General features: G+C 38.0%; 1 protein-coding gene across 5 annotated transcripts in view; it reads right to left on the bottom strand.

Moving 5' to 3' along the window:
* Positions 1-22,416, bottom strand: part of NAA35 (N-alpha-acetyltransferase 35, NatC auxiliary subunit) — a 110,398-nt gene that overhangs the window by 22,930 nt on the left and 65,052 nt on the right. For all 5 annotated transcript variants that reach the window (XM_012556961.2, XM_004381315.1, XM_023735798.1 and 2 more), the window contains 2 exons: positions 5,272-5,450; positions 2,828-2,887 (listed from right to left, as the gene is read on the bottom strand). In XM_012556961.2, the coding sequence (XP_012412415.2) occupies positions 2,828-2,887; positions 5,272-5,450 (239 nt within the window). The remainder of the gene's footprint in view (positions 1-2,827; positions 2,888-5,271; positions 5,451-22,416) is intronic.

Genomic DNA, 22,416 nt, shown 5'->3' with positions numbered 1-22,416 from the left:
AAAGATATTCTGAAAAGTGGGTATCTCATGGTTTTAATCTGCATTTCCCTAATACAAATGATGTATCTTTTCATATGCATATCTGCTATCTATATTTGAAGTGTTCAGTTTTTCGCCCATTCCAAACACTGGGCTATCTGTTTTCTTACCGTTAACTTCACAGAGTTCTTTGTGTGTTCTAAATACAAGTCCTTTGTCAGACATATGATCTGCAAATATTTTTTTCCCACTGTGTAGTGTCTCTTTTCATTTTAACAATGTTTTTCATGGAATAAAAGTTTTAAATTTACCAATTTTTTAAAATGGATTGTGCTTTTGTTGTCTGTTTTCCCCAAGATCACAAAGATTTTCTTCTATCCTTTCTTCTCAGTCTTATAGTTTCACATTTTATACTTAGGTTTATGATACATTCCAAGTCATTTTTTTTGCATATGCATGTCCAATTGTTCATCCACTATTTGTTGAAAAGACTATCCTTTCTTCATTAATCTGCTTTTGTGCCTTAAGTCAAAATTAATCAACCATATTGGTTGCTGATAAATTAACTGACCATATTGGTCTATTTCTGAGCTTTCCCTCTGTTCCACTGACCTCTGTGACTACATTTCGCGAATACCACGCCTGTCTTACAAACAGGTAGGAGGAGTTCGGCAATGTTCTTTTTTTTTTTTTCAAAACTGTTTGGCTGTTCTACTTTCTTTGCTTTTCCATATAAATTTTAGGATCAGCTAGACAAAATTTACATAAATTCCTACTGTGATTTTCACTGGGACTGCTCTGAATCTGTAGATCAACCTGGGGAGATCTGACATCTTAAAAATATCAATTCTTCCAATCCATGAACAAGGTACGTATCTCCATTTATTTAGGTCTTTCATCAGTGTTTTGTAGTTTTTCAACATACATGTCCTACATATAAGCAGTTAGATTTATACCTGAGTATTTTGTTTTTGAAGTTATTATAAACAGTACTGTTTTTAAATTTTTTATTTCCTATTGTTCATTGTGAGCAGTCCTCATGGCTCAGCTGCTAATGGAAAGGTCAAAGCAGTTCGAATCTACCAGCCGCTCCACAGGAGAAAGATGTGGCAATTTGCTTCCATAAAGACTGCAGCCTTGGAAATCCTATGGAGCAGTTCTACTCTGTCCTACAGCACAGCTATGAGTTGGAATTGCTCAATGGCAAAAGGATTTTTTTGGTATTGTTCATTGCAAGTATACAGAAACACAATTTCTTTTTTGTATATTGGCCTCATATCCTGTGACCTCATTAAACTCACCAATCAGTTCTAGGAACATTTTGGTAGATAACTTGGGACTTTACACAGAAAATCATGTTATCTGTAAATAGAGAATTTTATTTCTTCCTTTCCAATCTTCTTTTTCTTGTTTTTACTGCACCAGCTAAGATTTCCACTACAATGTTAAACAAGAGAGTGATAAAAGCAGACACCCTTGTCGTTTTCCCAATCTTAGAGGGCAAATATTTAGTGTTTCATCATTAAGTATGTTGTCAGCCATAGGCTTTTTGTACGTTTTATCAGGTTAAGGAAGTTCTCTTTCTATTCCTAGTATGTTGTGAGTTTTTATCGTAAGCGGATGTTGAATTTTGTCAAATGTTTTTCCCGAGGCTATTAAACATTAGACTGTACGGTGAATTACATTTATTGATTTTTGAATGTCGAACTAGTGTTGCATTCTTGGGATAAACCTCACTTGGTCATGATGTATTATCTTTTTTTATGTATTACTAGATTTAATTTGCTAATACTTAGCTGAAGATTTTTGTGTCTATATTCATAAGCAATGGTACTGTAGTCTTCTTTTCTTGCAATGTCTTTGTTTCATTTTGGTATCAAGTTAACGCTGGCCTCTTAAGAGCTAAGAAGTATTCCTGCCTCTTCTATTTTCCGAAAGAGACTGCAGAACTGGCCTGGAGTTGGAATATTTATAACTAACAATTGAATTTCTTTAACAGGTATCAGACTGGTTAGATTATCTATTTCTCTTGGGTGAGTTTTGGTAGTTTTGTGTCTTTCAAGATATTAGTCCATTTCATGTAAGTTTTTGAATTTATGATGTTTGTAATATTTCCATTATTATCCTTCTAATGCTTGTATGGTTTGTTATGAAAGTCTCTCTCTCATTCCTGATATTAGTCATTTGTATCTTCTCTCTTGCTCTTTTTTTTCTGGCGGGGAGGGAGGGAGGACTCGTTACAGGTTTACCAACTTTTTGCTATTTTCAAAGAACCAGCTTTTGGTTGCATTGATTTTCGCTCTAAAAGCTCATGGGGTTTCCTGTTTCCTATTCCATTGATATCTGCTCTTATCTTTGTCATTTCCTTCCTTCTGCTTGCTTTAATTTGCTCTTCTTTTCCTGGTTTCTTAAAGTGAAAGCTTAGATTATTAATTTCAGACCTTTCTTTTTTTTTAATATAAACATTTAATGCTGTAAATTTCCTTCTAAGCAGTTCTTTAGCTGTGCCTCACAGATTTAGGCGATGTTGTATTTTCATTTTCATCAGTTCAAACTACTTCTAGACTTCTTCTTTGGTTCATAGGTTATTTAGAACGTGTTGTTTAATTTCCAAATATCTGGAGATTTTTCCAGAGGTATTTCTGTTATTGAATACTAGTTTAATTTTGAAATTGTCAAAGAACATATTTTGCAGGATTTCAATTGTTTTAAAATTATTAAGGTTTGTATTATGGCCCAGGATATGATCTTGATGAATATTTAACACTCTAAATCAATCAATAAAATAATATCAGTACACGTATAATTTAATATTTAAAGAAGTATTTTAATGCTAAGTGAAACTTACTTGTAATAAAGATCTCGAAAGAACACAAGGTGATTGTTCACTAAATTCACAGAAAAAATCCTAACAGATACATTGAGAGAAAAGGCAATATCATTAAAAGATAAAACAATAGTGGAGAGTGTTTGCATTTCAAATATAATTTTTACTAGGGCTCGGGAAATGATATCTTAACAGAGTTAAAATATGACAAATAGTTAAAGGTCATCTCTACAAGAATTGTCTAACTGTACCAAAAAGGGACAACGGAACCTAATTTTTCAGAGCCTAATTTTTTTTTAAACTGACGAATAATAGTATCTGTAGATACCAATATTAAATTTGGATACCATGAAAATAATAAGGCTATTATAATAGTTTACTATTTTCCACTGAGCCCTCTACTGCAGCCTAGGCACCCTCCTCAGCAGAGCACTCATCAATAACTCAGAGGCAGTATTTGAAACTGATATGCCATTCCAACTCCATCCAAGACAGAAAATATTACTGCTAGATCTGAGAATTTCCAGGTCTCTTTATTATGTAACATCACTAAAATTAGAAATAGGGGGAGGGGGAGGAGGGAGGGACAGAGAGTGGGGAACAGAAGAAAGTGGTGAGGACACGGGAGAAGAGGCGAGAGGGGAGACGCTTGTTAAAGGATCTTAATACTTAAGCCTCACCTATTTTATTTTTTAAATTTTATCATGGTAAAATATGTAACATAAACTTTGCCATTTTAGTTTAAGTGTACACTTTAGTGACATTAATTATACTCACAGGGGTCCCCAGGTGGCACAAACAGTTAATCGCTGAACAACCAAAAAGTTGGTTTGAACCCACCCAGAGGCACCCCAGAAGAAAGGCCTAGCAATCTGCTTCTGAAAACACACAGCCTTAATAATCCTATGGCGTGGAGCTCTACTCTGATGCACATGGGGTCACCATGAGTCGGAACTGACTGGACAGCAACTGGTTTTCACTGGTTATACTTAAAGACCTTACAATTAATGCGGGGAACACAAATATACACCAATGTAACAATTAAGGATCAAAAAGCAGATGCAGCAGAAAGAATAATAAAATCTCTGTTTTAGTTTCAGATAGGCCACTAACTAATCATCTAATCTGGTTACAACTCCTCTGAACCTTAGTTTGCTTAGCTGTAAAATTAACTGAATTATCTCTATTATCTTAAGGAGGAGGAAGTACACGACAAAGATTTACCTAAAAAGACGTTCATCCTAGTATTGTTTATAACAGTGAAACACAGAAAATAAATATAAGTAACTATGAACAAGGTGAAAAAACTATGGTATATGCTTACAATGGAATACCATGCAGCCGTTAAAATAATGTATAAATATGTGTATTTGTTGACATGAAAAGAAAGATGTTTATGATGTAAAAATTAGTGATTAAAAAAAAGCAGGTTACCAAACACTATGATCCCATTTTTGTATGAAAAATATTTATACACACACACACTCACACACTCTGTAAAAGACTAAAGACAGAATACAGGGTTTAAATCCTCATTCTTAAAACCTGGATGAGTTATCTAACCTCTCTAAGCTTTAATTTATTTCTTAGATAGTATAAACTTCTTTTGAAGACTAAATAGAATTTACACACACACACACACACACACACACACACACACACACACACACAGTAAAACCTGCTAAAGCCAAAACCTGTGTAAGGCAGAAACCTGTTAGAGAAGGAAAACTCAAATATTTTACACTAATACAGAGTAGCAGAGAAGTGGTAAGACTGTACCCTATCAAAGGTGGAAAACTTGTGAGATCCAGAAAAACAAGGCAGTCCCATCAACTGCTGGCTCTCACAGGTTTCATTGCATATATAAACCTGTTGCCATCAAGCTGATTCTGATTTATACTGACTCTACAGGACATACGGTTTCCAAGGCTGTAATCTTTATGGAAGCAGACTGTCACTTCTTTCTCCTGCAGAGCAGCTGGCGGGTTCAAACTGCAGACCCTTCAGTTAGCAGACACGTGCTTAACCACTATGCCACCAACGCTCCTCACATAAACATATGACACAGTGACTGGCTCTGAGCAAATATTCAATATACTCTGAACTTGGGTGATGGAATTAAGGATTACTTATTTTTTCTCTGCTATTTTGCTTAATTTTCAACAAGAGAACATGAACTACCCTGTAACTGTAAAATGTTTTTTTAAAAAACATGCCATGGATTGAAATGGCAGAAGTTTTGTTATATATACTTTACCATGATAAAAAAAAAAAAAAAAAATGTGATGAAGAATCTTAGTTTCCATTGTGAATGACAGGAAGTTGTTGAATCCAAAATTATTTTAAAATTTCTCCAGCAATTACAGAAATAGATATTTACCCTCAGGACAGCCAGTCTCTAAAAGGGATAAACTATTCTGTTACTAAATCAAAGGTTACATTCCAGAGTAGAGATCTGTACTTACCAGGATGCAATGTAAATTTGTTAAATTGACAACCTCACAGACAGTTTTTATTCTATCTATTAATCTTGCAAAATAGTTGACCATCTCTTCCCTTTTAATTATTTTTGCATATCGAGGGAAGGTGGGTGGAAGTAGCCTCTGGTTAACAAGAGGCTCAAAACCCATCATAATTGGATGATCTAAAAAGAAAAATATAAAACAAAACAGGTAAGATTTTCAATATTTCTCTGAATTTTAAACCTCAAATACTATTAAATATAAAAAGAAAAATGACAGTTTCAAAAGCATCTCCAAATTCTAATCATCATATCCTCTAAAACGATTTTATAATTTACTATTAATGTATCCATATACACATATATTTTTTAAATGACACAGGCAGATTTAATAACCTAAAATTGTACTTCCCACCTACATGTTGTAGGGGAGGGGGCGTTTCCTATCTGAAAATGAACTTCAAGCCAAAATGGGATGAAACAGCGTTAATATATTCACACAAAAAAGAAAGCAAGCTTCCTGAATCATTACATTGTAAAGAAAGGTAAAATAGAAACCCCAATAATGTAGGCTTCTCTTCCCCTCAATTATTAGAAGTGAACAGTAAAATCAATTCAAATTTAGCTATGTAATAACCAAAAACAGCAGAGAAGAGCAGTCCCTACTCCCCAGTGAGTCTGGAATACATTTGGTCCTGAGACGCAACTAAAGAAATCTATAATACTTTATACAGAAATAATATATTACAAGAGACCTAAGGGCAAGTCCCTGTTTCATACTCTCTGTAACCTGGTAATGTCCTCACTTTTCACACTAGTGCAAAGCTCCAAATTAACTGCTCAACTTGAACTCTAAACTAAGGAAGTATCCCCCTGAAAGGCAAAGTGATTAAGAATTTTGGATTCTAAGTTCTTCGGCTGGACCACAAACAGACTGCAATCTCAGATTAAATAAAAATAGTTTCACATGTCAATGAAAGATAAAATTAAAGCTGAGTAGGTGTCATCATTAAGAATTAAAAGCAAGACTACACTTAATGCTCCGGAGGCATACACCATAATGGCTCTTCAAAAACCAAAACCAAAACCAAAAACACACCTAGCTGCTGGCTAGTCGACTCCAGCGTGTAGCAGGCCTGTGTGTCAGAGCAGAACTGTGTGCCATAGGTTTCCTTTTTTTTTATTTTTTAATTTGATTTATTTTGCTGTTGTTGAGAATATACACAGCAAAACACACCAATTCAACAGTTTCTACACGTGTAATTCAGTGACACTGATTACACTCTTCAAGTTGTACAACCATTCTCACCCTCCTTTTCTGAGTTGTTCTTCCTCCATTAACATAAATTCACTGCCCCCTAAGGTTCCTATCTAATCTTTCCAGTTGTTGTCAATTTGATCCCACATACTTAGTTCTTAAAACAGCATAATGTTCAAGGCAGAACTTTTTTGACTTCAGGGATCTCGAGGGACATTTAGGTTAATTGGCATAACATAGTTCGTAAAGAATATGTTCTACACCCTAACATATGGGGTCTTAAAAGCTTGCAAGCAGCCATCTAAGATACATCTACTGGTCCCATCCTGTCTGGAGCAAAGGATAATGAAGAAAACCAAAGATACAAGGAAAATATTAGTCCAAAGGACTAACGGACCACATAAACGATAGCCTCCACCAGCCTGAGCCCAGAAGAACTAGATGGTGCCCAGCTACCACCACCAACCACCCTGACAGGGATCACAATAGAGGGTCCCGGACAGGCTGTGAGAAAAATACAGAAAAAAATTCAAATTAAAAAATAATAAAAAAAAAAAAGACCAGACTTACTGGTCTGACAGAGACTGGAGGATCCCCTGAGACTATACCCTGCTAACTCAGAACTGAAGCCACTCCCGAAGTTCACCTTTCTGCCAAACATTAGGCAGATCTATAAACCCTGATGGTGTAGTGATTGAGTCTGGCTGCCAACCGAAAGGTCAGCAGTTCGAATCTACCAGCTGCTCCTTGGAAACCCTGTGGGGCAGTTCTACTCTGTCCAACAGGATTGCTATGAGTCAGAATTAACTCGACGGCAGTGGTATAAAACAAACAATAACATATGTGAGGAACGTGCTTCTTAGTTCAATCAAGTATATGAGACAAAATTGGCAATACCTGCCCCAAAGCAAAAACGAGAAGGCAGGAAGGGACAGGGAAACTGGACGAACAGAAACACAGGGAACCTGGGCTGGAAAGGAAAAGGGAGAGAGTGCTGACAAAATGCAGAGATTGTAACCAATGTCACAAAACAATTCGTGTATAAATTTCTGAATGAGAAACTAATTTGCACTGTAAACTTTCACCTGAAGCATAATAACATTTCAAAAAAATTAAACAAAAAAAGAAGACTTCAGGGAATATTTTAGGTTTAAGGTTTAAAGATTATCTCAGGGCAATAGTTTCAGGGGTTCATCCAGCCTCCACGGCTCCAGAAAGTATGAAGTCCATGAGAGTTTTAAATTCTGTTCTGTATTTTCCCCCTTTTGATCAGGATTCTTCTTTATAATCTTTTATCAAAATGTTCAGTAATGGTAGCCAGGCACCATCCAGTTCTTCTGGTCTCAAGGCAAAGGAAACAGTTGTTCATGGAGGCAATTAGCCAGACATTCCATTTCCTCCTCCTATTCCTGACTCTACTTCTTCCTGTGTTGCTCCAGGTGAACAGAAACCATTTGCTGTGCTTTGGATGGCTACTTGCAAGCTTTTAAGACCCCAGGCACTAGCAATGAACTAGGAAGTAGAACAGAAGCACTAAACAGGTTATTAGGCCAGTTAACTGTGATGTCTCTCATGAAACCATGACCCTAAACCTCCAAACCAAGGAACCAAAACAAATCCCATGAGGTGTTTGGTTCGGTTGTACATAAGTAGCCTCAGCAGCTACTGTGTGTGTGTGTGTGTGCGTGCGTTTGTTACTACTGTAAATATGTCTATCACACAAATTTTGCCAGTTCAAATTTTACAGATATACAACTTATTTACAGCAATTGCAATAACTGGCTGTGCAATCCTACCCTTAATCAATGTGATTTCTCCATCACTGTAAACCAAAACTCAGTACTCCATAAGCAATAACCTCTCCTTTCTCCCCTCCTTCCTGCCACTGGTAACCACTAAGAAATTTTGGTTATTTGCCTCTTTTTGTCTTTTTATATAAGTGAGGTCACACAATACTTGTCCTTTTGTAACTGACTTATTTCATTCAGTATAATATCTTCAAGCTCCATCCATATTGTAGCATGCATCAAGATTTCATTTCTCCTACTGGCTGACTAGTATTCCATTGTACGTATGTACCACATTTTGTTTCTCCATTCATCTCCTACTGGCTGACTACTATTCCATTGTACGTATGTACCACATTTTGTTTCTCCATTCATCTGTTGATGGACATTTAGATTGTTTCCACCTTTTAGCTACTGTGAATAGTGCTGCGGTGTACAAGTCTCTTTTTTGAGTCTCTGCTTTCAAGTCTTTTGGGTATATACCTAGGAGTAGAATTGTTGGGTCATATGGTAGTTCTATTTTTAGATTTTTGCAGAACTGCCACACTGTTTTCCACAATGGCTATACCATTTTGTATTCCCACCAGCAATGGATAAGTGTTCCAATTTCCCCACATCCTCACCAACATTTTTTACTTTTTTTTTTTTTTAAATCTTAGCCATCCTAGTGGGAATAAAGTTGTATCTCACTGTGGTTTTGATTTGCATCTCTGTGATGGCTAATGACATTGAGCATCTTTTCATGTGTTTGGTGGCCATCTTAACGCCCTGTCTGGTGAAATGTCTATTTAAGTCCTTCGCCCATTTTACGACTGGGCTGTCTCTTTGTTGTTAAGTTGTCCCTAAGGTTTTCAATGACTGATTTTTCAGAAGCAGATGACAGGCCTTTCTTCCAAGGTGCCTCTGGGTGGACCTGAACCTCCAACCTTTCAGTTAGCAACCAACTGCTCAACTATCTACATTACCCAGGGACTCTAATGGTTCTTAAGGGTAACACAAATAAGCATGTCCCTCAAGGTTCTTGACCTTTTTCCTCTACTCTATACTTATACTCTCCCAGCTGAAGTTACACTTTGCGGTCTACTGAACTGCTTTTATATGGCCTTTCCCACAAAATGACTGGCTGGCACTATGCAAATTGAATGACTTATGGTCCACCAAGGGACTGGTCAGCTTACTATGCAAACTGAGTGATTTGTGGTCTCCTGAGGGGATTGCTAAGTTTGTGGTCCTGGTGGGAGGGCCATGACATGAAATCGAGAAGAAGTAGGCTGATATAAGGGCCAACTGCACAGAGGTTTAGGGAGACCTCACTACCATCCAGTAGAGTCTGGAGCGGAGCATGTCCTTTGGACAAAGGACCCAGAGTCCCTGCGCTGAGAACCTACTAGACCCAGAAGAGAGCTGGTAACACTTGCCCCTGCAGGGAAGAGGCTTGAAATGTACCCCATGCAGGCACTGCACGCCATCTCCACCCCTGCCGGGCAGCATGGCATCAAGGAAGCCCTGCAGGCTGAGGTAATGTGGCAGGAGCTGGCAGCAGAGGCCAGCAAGAGAGCAGCAGCTGAGCAGAAGCCTCAGGAGCCGTGCGGGCCCCCGAGTAGCACGGTGGTAGTCAGAGGCAGCAGTGACATGAAGGTAGCATCTGACACCTGACCTGAACTACGACATGCCTGCCCAGTGTCACAGGATGGACATGGGTAATCTGGGGAAGGGTAAGTGGTTGTCTTTTTGGTAGTCTATTGTTACTGTTTACTGTCTGCTTTCTATAAATAATAATAATGGCTTTCACTTTGCCACCACTGTGTGTCTCATGTGTCTGGCTCAATCACAGATGAACGTAGCACCCATGGAATGGCTGATGCCAGTGGGTGTACATGCCTCATTCCTAGCAGTTTTATGGCTGCCTGGAAATTTGAGGCACCGCCTGTCTGATACACAGACATGAACAGACATACTTAATCTTATAAATGTTCCAATTTAACTGATAATTCCCAGACTAGAACCTTAGCCAACGATCTTTCTTCTGAGTTCTAAACCTATTATTTCCAACTACTTGATGGACATTTCAATCTTGATATCCCTTATCAACTCAAAAGGCATGTGTTCCTAATTAGTAAAGAATGTGCCTTGAGTATTATGCTCTTTTAAGAACTATCTGTATGAGATCAAACTGACAATAGCAACTTAAACGATTACATAAGCAACTTAGGGGGCAGTGAGTTTATGTTAATAGGGGAGGAACAACTTGGAAAAGGAGAGTGAGAATGGTTGCAAAACTTGAAGAATGAAATCGATTTCAATGAATTGTACATGCAGAAATTACTGAATTGGTGTATGTTCTGCTATGTACATTCTCAACAACAACAAAAAAATTTTAAAAAACATATACACAAAATTTGGAAATGGATAGTGGTGATGACAGCACAGCATGGTGAACGTAATTAACGTCACTCAACTGCACCCGTAATAATGGTTGAAATGGCAAATATTTCTTATATACATTTCACAATAAAAATTAAAAAAAAAAAAAAAAGGCATGTGTCTAAAAACTATCTTTATCTTTCCCCTAAGACTGCTTCAAGGAGCCCTGGTAGTGTAAATGGTTAAGCACTCAGCTGCTAACCGAAAGGTTGGCAGTTCAAGCCCACCCAGCAGCTCCACAGGAAAAAACACCCAACGATCTGCTTCTGTAAAGATTAAAGCCAAGAAAACCCTATGGGACAATTCTACTCTGTCATATGCGGTCGAGATGAGTCAGAATTGACTCGATGGCACCTAATAACAAGATTGCTTCTCCTCTATATTCCCTTTCTTATAGCAAACTGACCCACTATCCTCATGGCTGCTTAAGCCAGAAACCTCTTCCCACCCCCTCACCAGCTTTATTTAATCAGTCAATTAAGTCTTAAAGATTCTACTTCCTAATGTCTACAAATCAGTCTCTTCTCTCCTGTCCTACTGCCACTGCACTAGCCTAACTAGCGTCCCTGCCACCGGCTGCTTTTTCATTAAATTAATCCACTATGCTGCAACTTCAATCATTTCATCTAAAGTACAACATGATTTCACTCTCCTAAGCTAAAAATTCTATTGACTCAAACATACAGAAAAAAGTACAAAATCTTTAGTAGGGCACTGGAAAGTGCTTTACAATTTCCTGCCACTCCTATAGAAAAAAAAAAAAAAAGTACTCCAATAGAAAATTATGCATTGTCAGGTTTATTCTATGCAAACTATGTTACAATCTGTAAATTGTAGGTAACTGATAGACATGCCAATTCTGACCTGTCTTGTACAGATTCAAATGATTCCACTCACCCCTGTGGAAAAAAAGTTCCATCTCCATTTGTAATTTATTTTGACATTTGTAATTTATTTTGACATTCCATTACTCCACATAAATGTGTGCTTTTTAAAAATTTTCATTGAGCCAGTTGTAACATCTGCCTGTTTATCTCACTGAATGAGTTTAATAAAATCCTTAACAAGTGTTCATTTTTATATCTGTATGAGAGTCATGAATTTACCTTTTTCAGAAAATTATCTTTTAATACCCTTAGCACCATAAACTGAAAGTGACCACAGTGGAAATATCACACTCTTTTATGTCTCTTTACTTTTACACAAACTATCCTCTCCACATGTAAAGCCTACAGCTCATTCTTAGCCTGGAAGCCTTGACACAGTTTGGATGGCCTCTCCTCCCTGGTCCTCCCACCCACAGCACTGTGTATACACCACTACTACACCGTCTTTGTAGGATTACACCATTTGTCTCTCTCTCAGCTCTTTTAAGAGCAGCGTCCAGCTTGTGTCCCAAACACCTAAATGCCTGGCTCATAACAGGCACTGGATAGATGTTTGCTGAATCACAAGATATGAATGCTCAAAATAAAACGAAAGACTGCTAACACTACTATAAAATAATTTGAATTTCTGATCTAGATCATTTATAACCAAGGTAAAAGTACTGACAATGCTATAAGAAACTTCTTTACAATAGCGATATGAATACATTTTGGGTTTTAACAATCAGTAATGCATAGAATCCAGATACTTAAATAGTATATTACCATTATTTTCCCACAAGACATTCTAAAATCTAATATTATTATCAAGAAATATTCTTTTGTTCTCGACACATGCAATTTTAGGCTTTAAACCACAAGTATAAGATAAATAGTTAACATCCACTCATGAAAATCTAAATTATCATGGAGAGAAGTAAAAATTAATGCGAAATGGATAGTAAATACAGTGCATCCTGTACTTCATTTGTTTTTATACAAATGAAAAAACACAATATAAAATAATATTAACTTCTGAAACTAATTCTGCTGTCCTGCATGTTGTGCAGTATTTAGCAGTATCCCTGGCCTCTACCCACTAGATGCCAAGAGCACCTTCCCTAATTGTGAAAACCAAAAATGGCAGCAGACATTGCCAAATGTCCCTGGGGGGACAAAAATCACCCCTAATTGAGAAACACTGGTCTAGATAAATACAATAAACAATTACAATTCAGTGTCGATCCACCCAGGATGTTACAGAAGTACAGAATCCACAGAAAATTTTAAAAAAAGAGTTCTAGAAGAAGTGAAGTCTAAGGAAAGACCTAAATGATGAGAAGTTAGCTCACCAAACAGCAAAATATTTCAGTCACAATAAAGCATTCCAAACAGATGAAAGGCCTAGGGGACAGAGAATATGGCACCTTTTTTCTAACCCATGAAACTGCGATTTTTTTAAGTCATAATTTCTCCAAACTCAGGAAGTAAAAATAGATGTATATAAACAGAGTGGAGACAAAGTTCCTATGCATGAAGGTATACATTCATTATCTGTATGCTCCTCTCCAACCTCAGCATAGATTTTAATTTTTTCTAAACATCATCTTTAATTTTAATGGTTAATGGTTAAAATGGTTCCCAATAGCTACCTCTAAATCTTGGCTGTTGGAGAATCTCATGCATAGGGACTCTGTAACCAGCACTAGTCAGTTTTTATTTTTAATCTCTTAAAAATAAGATAATAAAATATAACTACTATTTTCCAAACATTATGACACATTTGTTTAAAGTGTTTCATTTACTAAAATTCCTATTAGATCATGGTCCATCCTCTGTCCCTTTCAATACAAGCTGGTGGTGTTTCTGCTGGTATAACATTCTCAAAACCCTTGTGAGTCTCCCATTATGTGAGAGGTGCTCACACCATTAGACATGAGGGTCCTGGTCCTCCACAGATCTTTCCTGAATAACACTCGTTGCCAGTAGAGTCAATTCTGACTTATAGCGACCCTATACCATCTCTGTTCCTGGCTTCTGCTGATTATGGCCGAGTGAATCCATGAGTCACATGCCTCATCTCTTCAGTATTAGCAGAAGGTTCCAGCTACATCCAGTCTTCTCTCCAAAGCAGGCTTTCCTAACAGTGAATCTCCTAACTGTAGCACCTTTTGCAATCTGGATAGGCTGAGAATTTCCCAAATCATCAAGTGTTGGTTCATTTCTGCTTCATAGTTTTTCTCCCAATTTACCTCTTTTCTTTACACATTCTACTATAAGCAGCAAGAAAAAACCAGGCCGCATGTTTCAACACATTGTTCCTCAACAAAATATCCACGTTTGTCGCTTACAAGTTCTGCTTTCCACCTGTAAGATTTAATTTAGCTAAGTTTTCTGCCACTTTATAACAATGTTCACCTATCGTCTAGTTTCCAATAACATGTTCCTCATTTCTTTCTTAGCCCTCACCAGAAGCACCTTTTAATATTCTTATTTCTACCAACATCCTGTTTATGATGATATATCTACTCACCAAGATAATGTAGACTACCATGCTCCTCACCTACCTTCTCAGCCCTAACCAGAAGCACCTTAAACATCCATAATCCTATCAACAGTCTCTTCAAGGCAGTGTAGGCTTTTTCTATCATACTTCCAAAAATTCTTCCACCCTCTACCACTTACCCAATTCCAAAACCAAACCAAACCAAATCCATTGCCCCATAAGCTATCTATGGCTATAATCTTTAGGAATGCAGACTGCCACATCTTTCTCCCATGGAGCAGCTGGTGGGTCTGAACTGTCGACCTCTAGTTAGCAGCCAAGCGCTTAACCACTACGCCTCTAAGGGCTCCTTCATCCAATTCCAAAACCACTTCTATTTGTTACATCAGCACTCCATTTCCCAGTACCAGAATCTGTATTAGTTTCCTGTAACTGTTGTAACAAATTACCACAAACTGGGTGGCTTAAAACAACAGATATTTATTCTCTCACAGTTTGAGAGGGCAGAAGTTCATCAGTTTCAGTGGACTAAAATCAATGTGTCAGCAGGACCACACTCCCTCCGAAGGCTCTAGAGAAGAATCTGTTCCTTGCTACTTCCAGCTCTTGCTGACTACTAGAGTTCTTTGGCTTATAGCCACATCACTCCAATTATTCCCATTATCCTCAATCTTTGCATCCAACTTCACATGGTCTTTTCCTCTTCTGTGTATTTAACCTCCATCTGCTTCTCTTTTACAGGATATTTGTCATGACATTTAGGGTTCACCCAGAGAATCCAGGATTATCTCATCTCAAGATCCTTGGTCACATCTACAAAGACCCTTTTCCCAAATAATGTAACATTTATGGGTTCTAAGATTAGGACCTAATATCTTTGGGGTCACCATTAAGCCCAGTGTAAGCTCCCATCACTGACACCTGCCCCCCTCCACAGATATGTTCTCATCTTACTCAAGTTCTGACATCCCAGGCCATGCCACTATGACTTCCACTCCATTTGGGGTCTTATACCCCGTGCCAGGCTAGAGATACTGTCCTCACTCTGTTTAGGCTCTGAAATCCCATGCCAGGCCACCTTCCGTACAGATACCCCTCCTCAATTCGCTAAGGTGCAAATCCCACATGAGGTCAACCTTTCATTCCTCACCTGGCTTGGTTCCCATGCTGGGGTGCCTTCCCATACAAACAGCCTCTTCACTGAACTTACAATCTGACAGCCTGCACCAGGGCACCCTCTATAGGGATGCTGTCCTCAACATGCTTAGGCTCTGAAACCCCAAACCAGGCCACCCCCATACATAGAGGTCCCCTTTACCCTGCCTGGGTTCTGACAGTCCTGCACATAGCCGCTTTATGACTCTACCTTGGGTTGCAACAGCCCGTGCTGGGCCACCTTCACATGAAGATGCCCTCCTCATGCTGCCTGGGCTCCCACAGGCTATGCCAGCCCCCTCTCCCCGATTTTAGGCTCCACAACCCTGCACTAGGCTGCCCTCACATAGGCACATCCTCCTCACCCTGCTTAGGCTCTTGACACACAATGCCACGTTGCCCCCATCTGGTCACTCTCCTGGTTTGTGCTTAGGCACAGGCACCCGAAGCTCAGCTGCCTTTCTGTGCAGATACGCTTCTCACTCCACCTGGAACTAGTGAATAACTAAGCCACCTGTTCATAGTGACAACCTCCTCAAGCCACTTGACTCCAAAACCCTGTTAAAGGGCCACCCTCTTTGCAGACACCTTCATCACCCTGCTACTGTCCCAAACGACACGTCCTCACTCTACCCAGGCTCTGACAGCCCGTGGAATGCCCTGCTACACAGACACTCTTCCTACCTACATGGCTGTAACACCTTGTGTCAGGTCACTCCCATACCCTGTGTATACGCTGTCTTAACCCCTGGTCAGGCTCCAGCATCCTGCTCTACATTTTCAGGAATAGAAGGAAAGAAGAAGAGCCAGAGCCAGATCCTTAATTTTGTTCCCACTTAACAAGATATATGCTTTCCTTGGTAATACTTATATTTTCACTAGACAGCTATCTTCAGTGTATTTTATTTCTGATAATTTAAAAGTTTTTTTATTAGTTTTAATAAAGCTATTAATAAAGCCATAACTTTATTAATGTCTCTAAGCTTCTATTTCTTCAGACAGGTATGTACTGACCTCCCTGCCTATGAAAAACAATGAAGATATTAATGAACTCCCTCTACCTTCCTTTTTACACCCAATTTGAATCATCTCATCTCCATCACCACTGGTTACCTTTATATGCTGAAATACACCTAAATCTCTATCAATAGATGATACATCAACTTTAAACAGTTTATTTTTGGACCTCTGCAATATAAAAGAAAAAAAAATCAGACTTCTCTTCCCCTTCACCTCTTAACTTTTGTTACGGTATTAATTTTATATTGTCAAGGTTCACGTTACATTATATTTAATAAAATAAATTTCCACAGTTGTTTTAATCATAGTCCTACACCTAAAGGATTCAGTTCTCATTGCCTGTCCTTCTGCCAGTGTTCCCATTTGTGTCAGTAGGCTGAACTTCATTCTTGATTTTAGTCTTTTCCTCTCAAACAAAAGTCATGGGAAAAATATTCCCTCAGTTCTTACAAGTATGAAAATGTCTACTTGAGAGATAGATGGAATGGGTATAAAATTCCTGGGTCACAGTTTTTTACCTTAGTACTTTATAGAAACTGTACCCCACTACTTTCTTTGTTGAATGTTGATGTGAAGAGCTCTGAAGCCAGGCTGCACACAACTGTTGCTTTATAGTCCAAATAACTGACTGAAAATATCTTGACATTAATAATTATCAATTTTTCCCAGGGACACATTATACCCTTACAATTTGTAGATTTTATTTTCTCATTTCTAAAAATTTTTAACTTTTTTTTTTCTGTTCCATTATATAGTCTCTTCTTAAAGGACACCAATTATGAATACATGAGTCTTCTTTGGCTATAACTTTCTCACTAATACAGTCCCCGGATTACAAATGAGTTCCATTCCTAAGTCTGTCTTTAAGTCAAATTTGTACAAAAACTGGAACAGTCAGGTACAGTTCATATCTAATGTTAAGTCAAATGTCTTAGTATACAGTACATAGTATACCTCTCTATGCATAAAAAGCACTAAAGAAACACTTCTAGATACACTAAAACATCTTTAACACAATAAAACAGTAATAATAATGTTTTGATGCATGTTGCAACGTATTGCCTGTTTATTATTACGAACCACTGTGTATACCTCAACTTTTTAATATAATAGGCTTTACAGGGGTTGGTTCGTAAATACAGGTTGTACGTAAGTCAGATATTCGTAACTCAGGGAATGCCAATTCGTAAAATGTCTTTGTTCATTTCTATTTCACTTAGTTCTTTTTTTCTCACTCTTGACCTCCATGTCCTTTACAGCTTTTCAGCAATGTCTAGGGTACTTTTTGCTATTTTCAGTGAGGGCTTCACTTTGAGTGTTTTATTTTTCTCTTCTACTTTTACTCTCCTTCTGTTGGTATTTCTTCCTTTAGTCCTAATATTTCTGATTTGTGCTCTTGTTCTCTAGAGGCTATTTCATTTTTAAATAAATTATTTAAATTTTTGCAAAAAAAAGTTTCTGGTGTGTGTTTTCTATCTGCCTTTTGTTCTCCCTCTTCTTTTGTTCACTGTTTTACTGGAATATTTGTATATAAACACTGTGTAGTTTCTTTTTTGATTACTACATCATTGAATAAGTGCTTTCTGAACCAGTTACTTGGATGAGGCGTTAGATAGTACTCTAGACTAGCAGAAGCCTCACTGACTTGCAGTTAAGCCCCATATGACATACCTCGCATGTGTGCATGCAATAGAGTTTACCTTTCTCTCTCTTACTGACAAAGATTAGCAGCTGCTAGAATGCTAACATCCACAGCATCTCCTCTATCTTGCAGCAGTAACAAAGACAGCATATTTGTATGGTTTCTGGTAGAATGCCACCTCCTTTGTCTCTCTAGGGTATTAGTTAGATAGGTTCCCACAGACGGCTTATGTACCCCACTGTTATTACAAAAGAATACTTGATTTTGTCCTTCAGGTTATGTCAACTACTTTGAAGACACTGTGTTTGCAGGTCTACTTATATTTATACGATGAAAATATGGGTATCCATTCTCAGCGTTCCCCTTCACTTGGGTCTCACTGTCACTATGTTTAGCAGTCCTTTTATTTTGGTTCTGGTTATAAACATTTCCTATGTTTTAAGAAGTTGGGAGGATTCTGTTTCTCATATTCCTGACAGTTCTTAGTTGGTGTGAGAGAGAAGTCAGCCAGCAGAGGCATCTTTGCTGTACCATCTAAAAACAGAAGTCCCCTTGATTACATACACATACACACTATAGCATCCTATTCTTGTTTTATGGATGCACTGATTCTTCTCATTTCTCTTACAAGTTGCTTGTTTTGTTCTCTTTCTTTCCTTTCAGGTTAGAGAGTCCCACTCTTGATTATTTGCTAAGATTTGAAACTAGAGAACAAAATCTCCATTAAGATTTCTGTGACTACAGAGTAGGCTTTTTGGCTGAGCCATTTTATCACAAGATATCAGTATATTTGGATTAGTGTATCAGTACATATAGATTTTGCTGATGTTTTTCTCCCTCTTAGGACAGTCTGATTTCCATATGAAGAGTCTTCTAAATTCTTAACTGCAGTGCATGAGCCTGGCTGTACTGTTTTGGAAGCTGAGTGGAGAAAAAAAGGCTAGGGTGGTGGGAGGGAATGCTGGAGGGATGGGAGCAGGTCACAATAATTAGTATTTAAATCTTCACGTAATCCCCCCGTAAGGCTCACCCTTCAACTGTGCCCAGTACCCCTTAGTTCAGAATCCTTTTGTCTCCTACTCCAGGGAAACATTCCGTATCTTCTGAGGTACTGGAATGTCTGCCACCCAGCAATGCAAGGAGAGGAAACCTCTGCTTCTAAACAGATTTTCAGCTAGTTCTCATGTCATCAGCTCAATCCTCATCCCCACTTCCAGAGGTACCTGGTACGCTAATTCTGCAGTCTTTTAGGGGATCCACAGTTCAAACTACAGTGCCTCTTCAGTTTCCCCACACTGAAGAATTCAGTTTTGGGGGGACAGCTAAGTCAGAGCCTATTTGTTCTTCTGTTTTCCAACTTCCAAACTTCTGTTGCTATTGCCTCTTCTCCCTGTCTTTGTTGTCTTTATTGATTTTGTCTATTTAAAAAAATCACTTCATCATTTCATTTGGGTTTCAGAAGGTAAAGGCAAGCGTTCAATTCACTAATTTTCATCAAACATCTTTTATTTAAATAGATGATCAAGTCCTTTTGAAACTTGAGTGTATCATATTTGGAAATATACTCCAAAAGTACCTACCAATTTTAGGCAATATAAAATTTAAATAATTTTTTTCATTTCCACGGTTGTTAGGTTCTGTTGAGTCACTTCCGACTCATAGCAACCCTGTGTACAGTAGAACGAAACACTGCCCAGTCCTGCACCATTCTCACAATCGGTCCTTCACCGTTCTCACAATCGCTGTTATGCTTGAACCCACTGTTGCAGCCGCTGTGTCAATCCATCCCATTGAGGGTATTCCTCTTTTTTCGCTGACCCTCTACCAAGCATGACATCCTTCTCCAGGGACTGATCCCTCCTGATAACATGTCCAAAGTATGTGAGATGTAGTCTCATCATCCTTGCTTCTAAGGAGCATTCTAGTTGTACTTCTTCCAAGACAGATTTGTTCGTTCTTCTGGCAGTCCATGGTATATTCAATATTCTTCGCCAACACCACAACTCAAAGGTGTCAATTCTTCTTTGGTCTTCCTTATTCATTGTCCAGCTTCGCATGCATATGAGGCAACTGAAGAAACCACGGCTTGGGTGAGGTGCACCTTAGCCTTCAAGGTGACATCTCTGCTTTTTAACACTTTAAAGAGGTCTTTTGCAGCAGATCTGCCCAATGTATTAAGTAATTGTTAAAGATGCTAACAATCTAAAGGGTAAACCAGACCTAACCCACAGATAACCAGAGAACTATGAAAGAACATGGGAGATAAAAATAAATTTTGACATGTGGAACCAAGAAAGTCTTACTGGAGGAGATGATTTGAACATCTTTTTGAAGATGGGTAAATATTCCACAGACATATAAAAAGAAGTATAGAATTCAAGAGGAATAACACAGCATAAGCAAAGACAAACAGCAAAATTTGCCTCACTGGGTCATCTTTCTCCTTTCTTTATTCAACAAATATATTCTCCAAGGTTCTGAAACCAGCAAACCCCTGAATGACTGCATTTACTCTTTCAATTTCAGTTAGCATCTACTATGAAAATGACTCCAAAACCTGCTTGGCCATTCCAGAACCAAATATCTACTCTCCTACTGGACTGTTCCATGTCACCATATCAAAGAATCCCATTCATTTAACTCTGAGCTGCCCTCCTGACTCACCCCCTATCCCTAAGCCAGTTCCGCCATCTGTATCTTCATTAAGACATGGTCATCCATCAAGTACATCTGGCAAGTAATCTTAGGATCAAGTTTGAATCTTTCTAGCTTTCTCCCTGAATGCCACTGTTTCCAAGTCCTACTGATTCTACCTCTTCAGTGAGAACCTAAAATGAATGCTCAATGATTTCAAGCCTTAAACAGCCATTCTGTCACTAGCTGGAGTTGTAATAATCATAATAAGGCAAAACTAACCTACACTATTGCTTTCTCATCATTCTTCTTAGAATAGGCATTATTAGGCAGGCACTGACTTTTTTAATTATAGAACAGTTTGGCTTTATGCTTAAGGGATAATTACAAAGGTAAAGTAAGCTGGCTAAAAGGTATTATACAGAAAAGTAAGTACAGGGTGATCATTCACAAATTTTAAAACTTCACTTGCTTAGTTATAAGATCTTTTTTTTTTTTTAAATTTATTCAAGCTACTTTTATACAAAATATCTTCCTGAAGCTTCATTGTCAGCAGTCTGTAAAACCAGAAAGATACTGGAGAACATGCACAAGCAATTTTTTTTTAAGCAGTGTCTGAAATACAGGGAAGCCGCAAGCCATGTGGGCAACTAACGACCCTATAACAATTATCCTCAGAGTTTGCTCAGCTGCAAACATAGAACAGAACAGCCCAAAGTAGTCAAGATAAGACAAAAAAGAGCATCAAGATCCAGTAATCTGGAGGACTCTAGTTTTGCATTATTAGTAACTCACTGACACACAAACCAACCAACAAATTATGCTGAAGTCCTGTATTATACAGTGGTTTTCATATAAGTATTCTTGCACTAGATTTCAAAGTCCTGAAGAGTTGTGGATATGTTACACCTCTCTGCAAACATGTACTAGATAGCTCCCAGTGTATAACCTTTTTTTATGTTCCATGGTTACAAAATGACACTAGCCAGTTACTTCATATATTCTCCAACCTAAAGAAAATGTAAATGAGTACAAATTCAGAACAATTACTCAAAACAAATTATGATAATACTGATTTCCTAATTCAAATTACCTTCTGGACTGCTCCACTACCTAATGTTTGAGTAAGAAAAAATTCGTGGACGGGGAACACAACTGCTGTCCCTAAAAGGAGGAGGGGAGGGGTGGAAAAGCAAAGGGGTGTGAATCAGTAAAAATGTGTCTCCCTGGTCAAAAGACCAACAACTGGGAAACTATAATTTAAACAATATAAACATCATCTCATTTTAATGAACTTTAAGTGCAATCAAAATTGCTACAGAATATCTAAAACTAACTCAATTGCAAATTTTTATAAAAAGGTACACTGTTCCTCTTACTTTAAGATATATTTCATAAATAAAATCTACTGAGTACCAACAATGTGCCAAGCACTGTAGAGACATATAAATAAGATAGTCCCTAGCCTAAAAGCATTCAAAATCTTATAAAAAGACAAATAGGTAATTAAATTACAATGTACTAAAAAATGCTATAATGGAGGCATGTATGAGGTGCAATGAGGCCAGAGAAGAAATACCTAGGCCTTCCTGGTGGAGTCAGGGAAGGCTATGTAATGGAGGCGATGAGCTCAGGCAAAGCAGTAAAGGGAAGAGGTGATACAAAAAGAATGTAATGCTGATATCACAGCAGCATCACAAGACAGGGTGAATATTCTGAGCCCAAATAGTAACATATAGAAGATACCCAAGTTGTACGGTACTAAGTTTTTGGTCTAGAGTAAGTATTTTTCAAAAAAGAAGACTAAACACTATATATAGCTATGGAGCAAAACAATCCAAGGTTCAGACAGACTGA

The sequence above is a fragment of the Trichechus manatus genome, unplaced genomic scaffold, assembly GCF_000243295.1.
Source record: "Trichechus manatus latirostris isolate Lorelei unplaced genomic scaffold, TriManLat1.0 scaffold00082, whole genome shotgun sequence".
NCBI lineage: Eukaryota > Metazoa > Chordata > Mammalia > Sirenia > Trichechidae > Trichechus > Trichechus manatus.
This window is presented reverse-complemented; position numbering and strand designations above follow the sequence as displayed.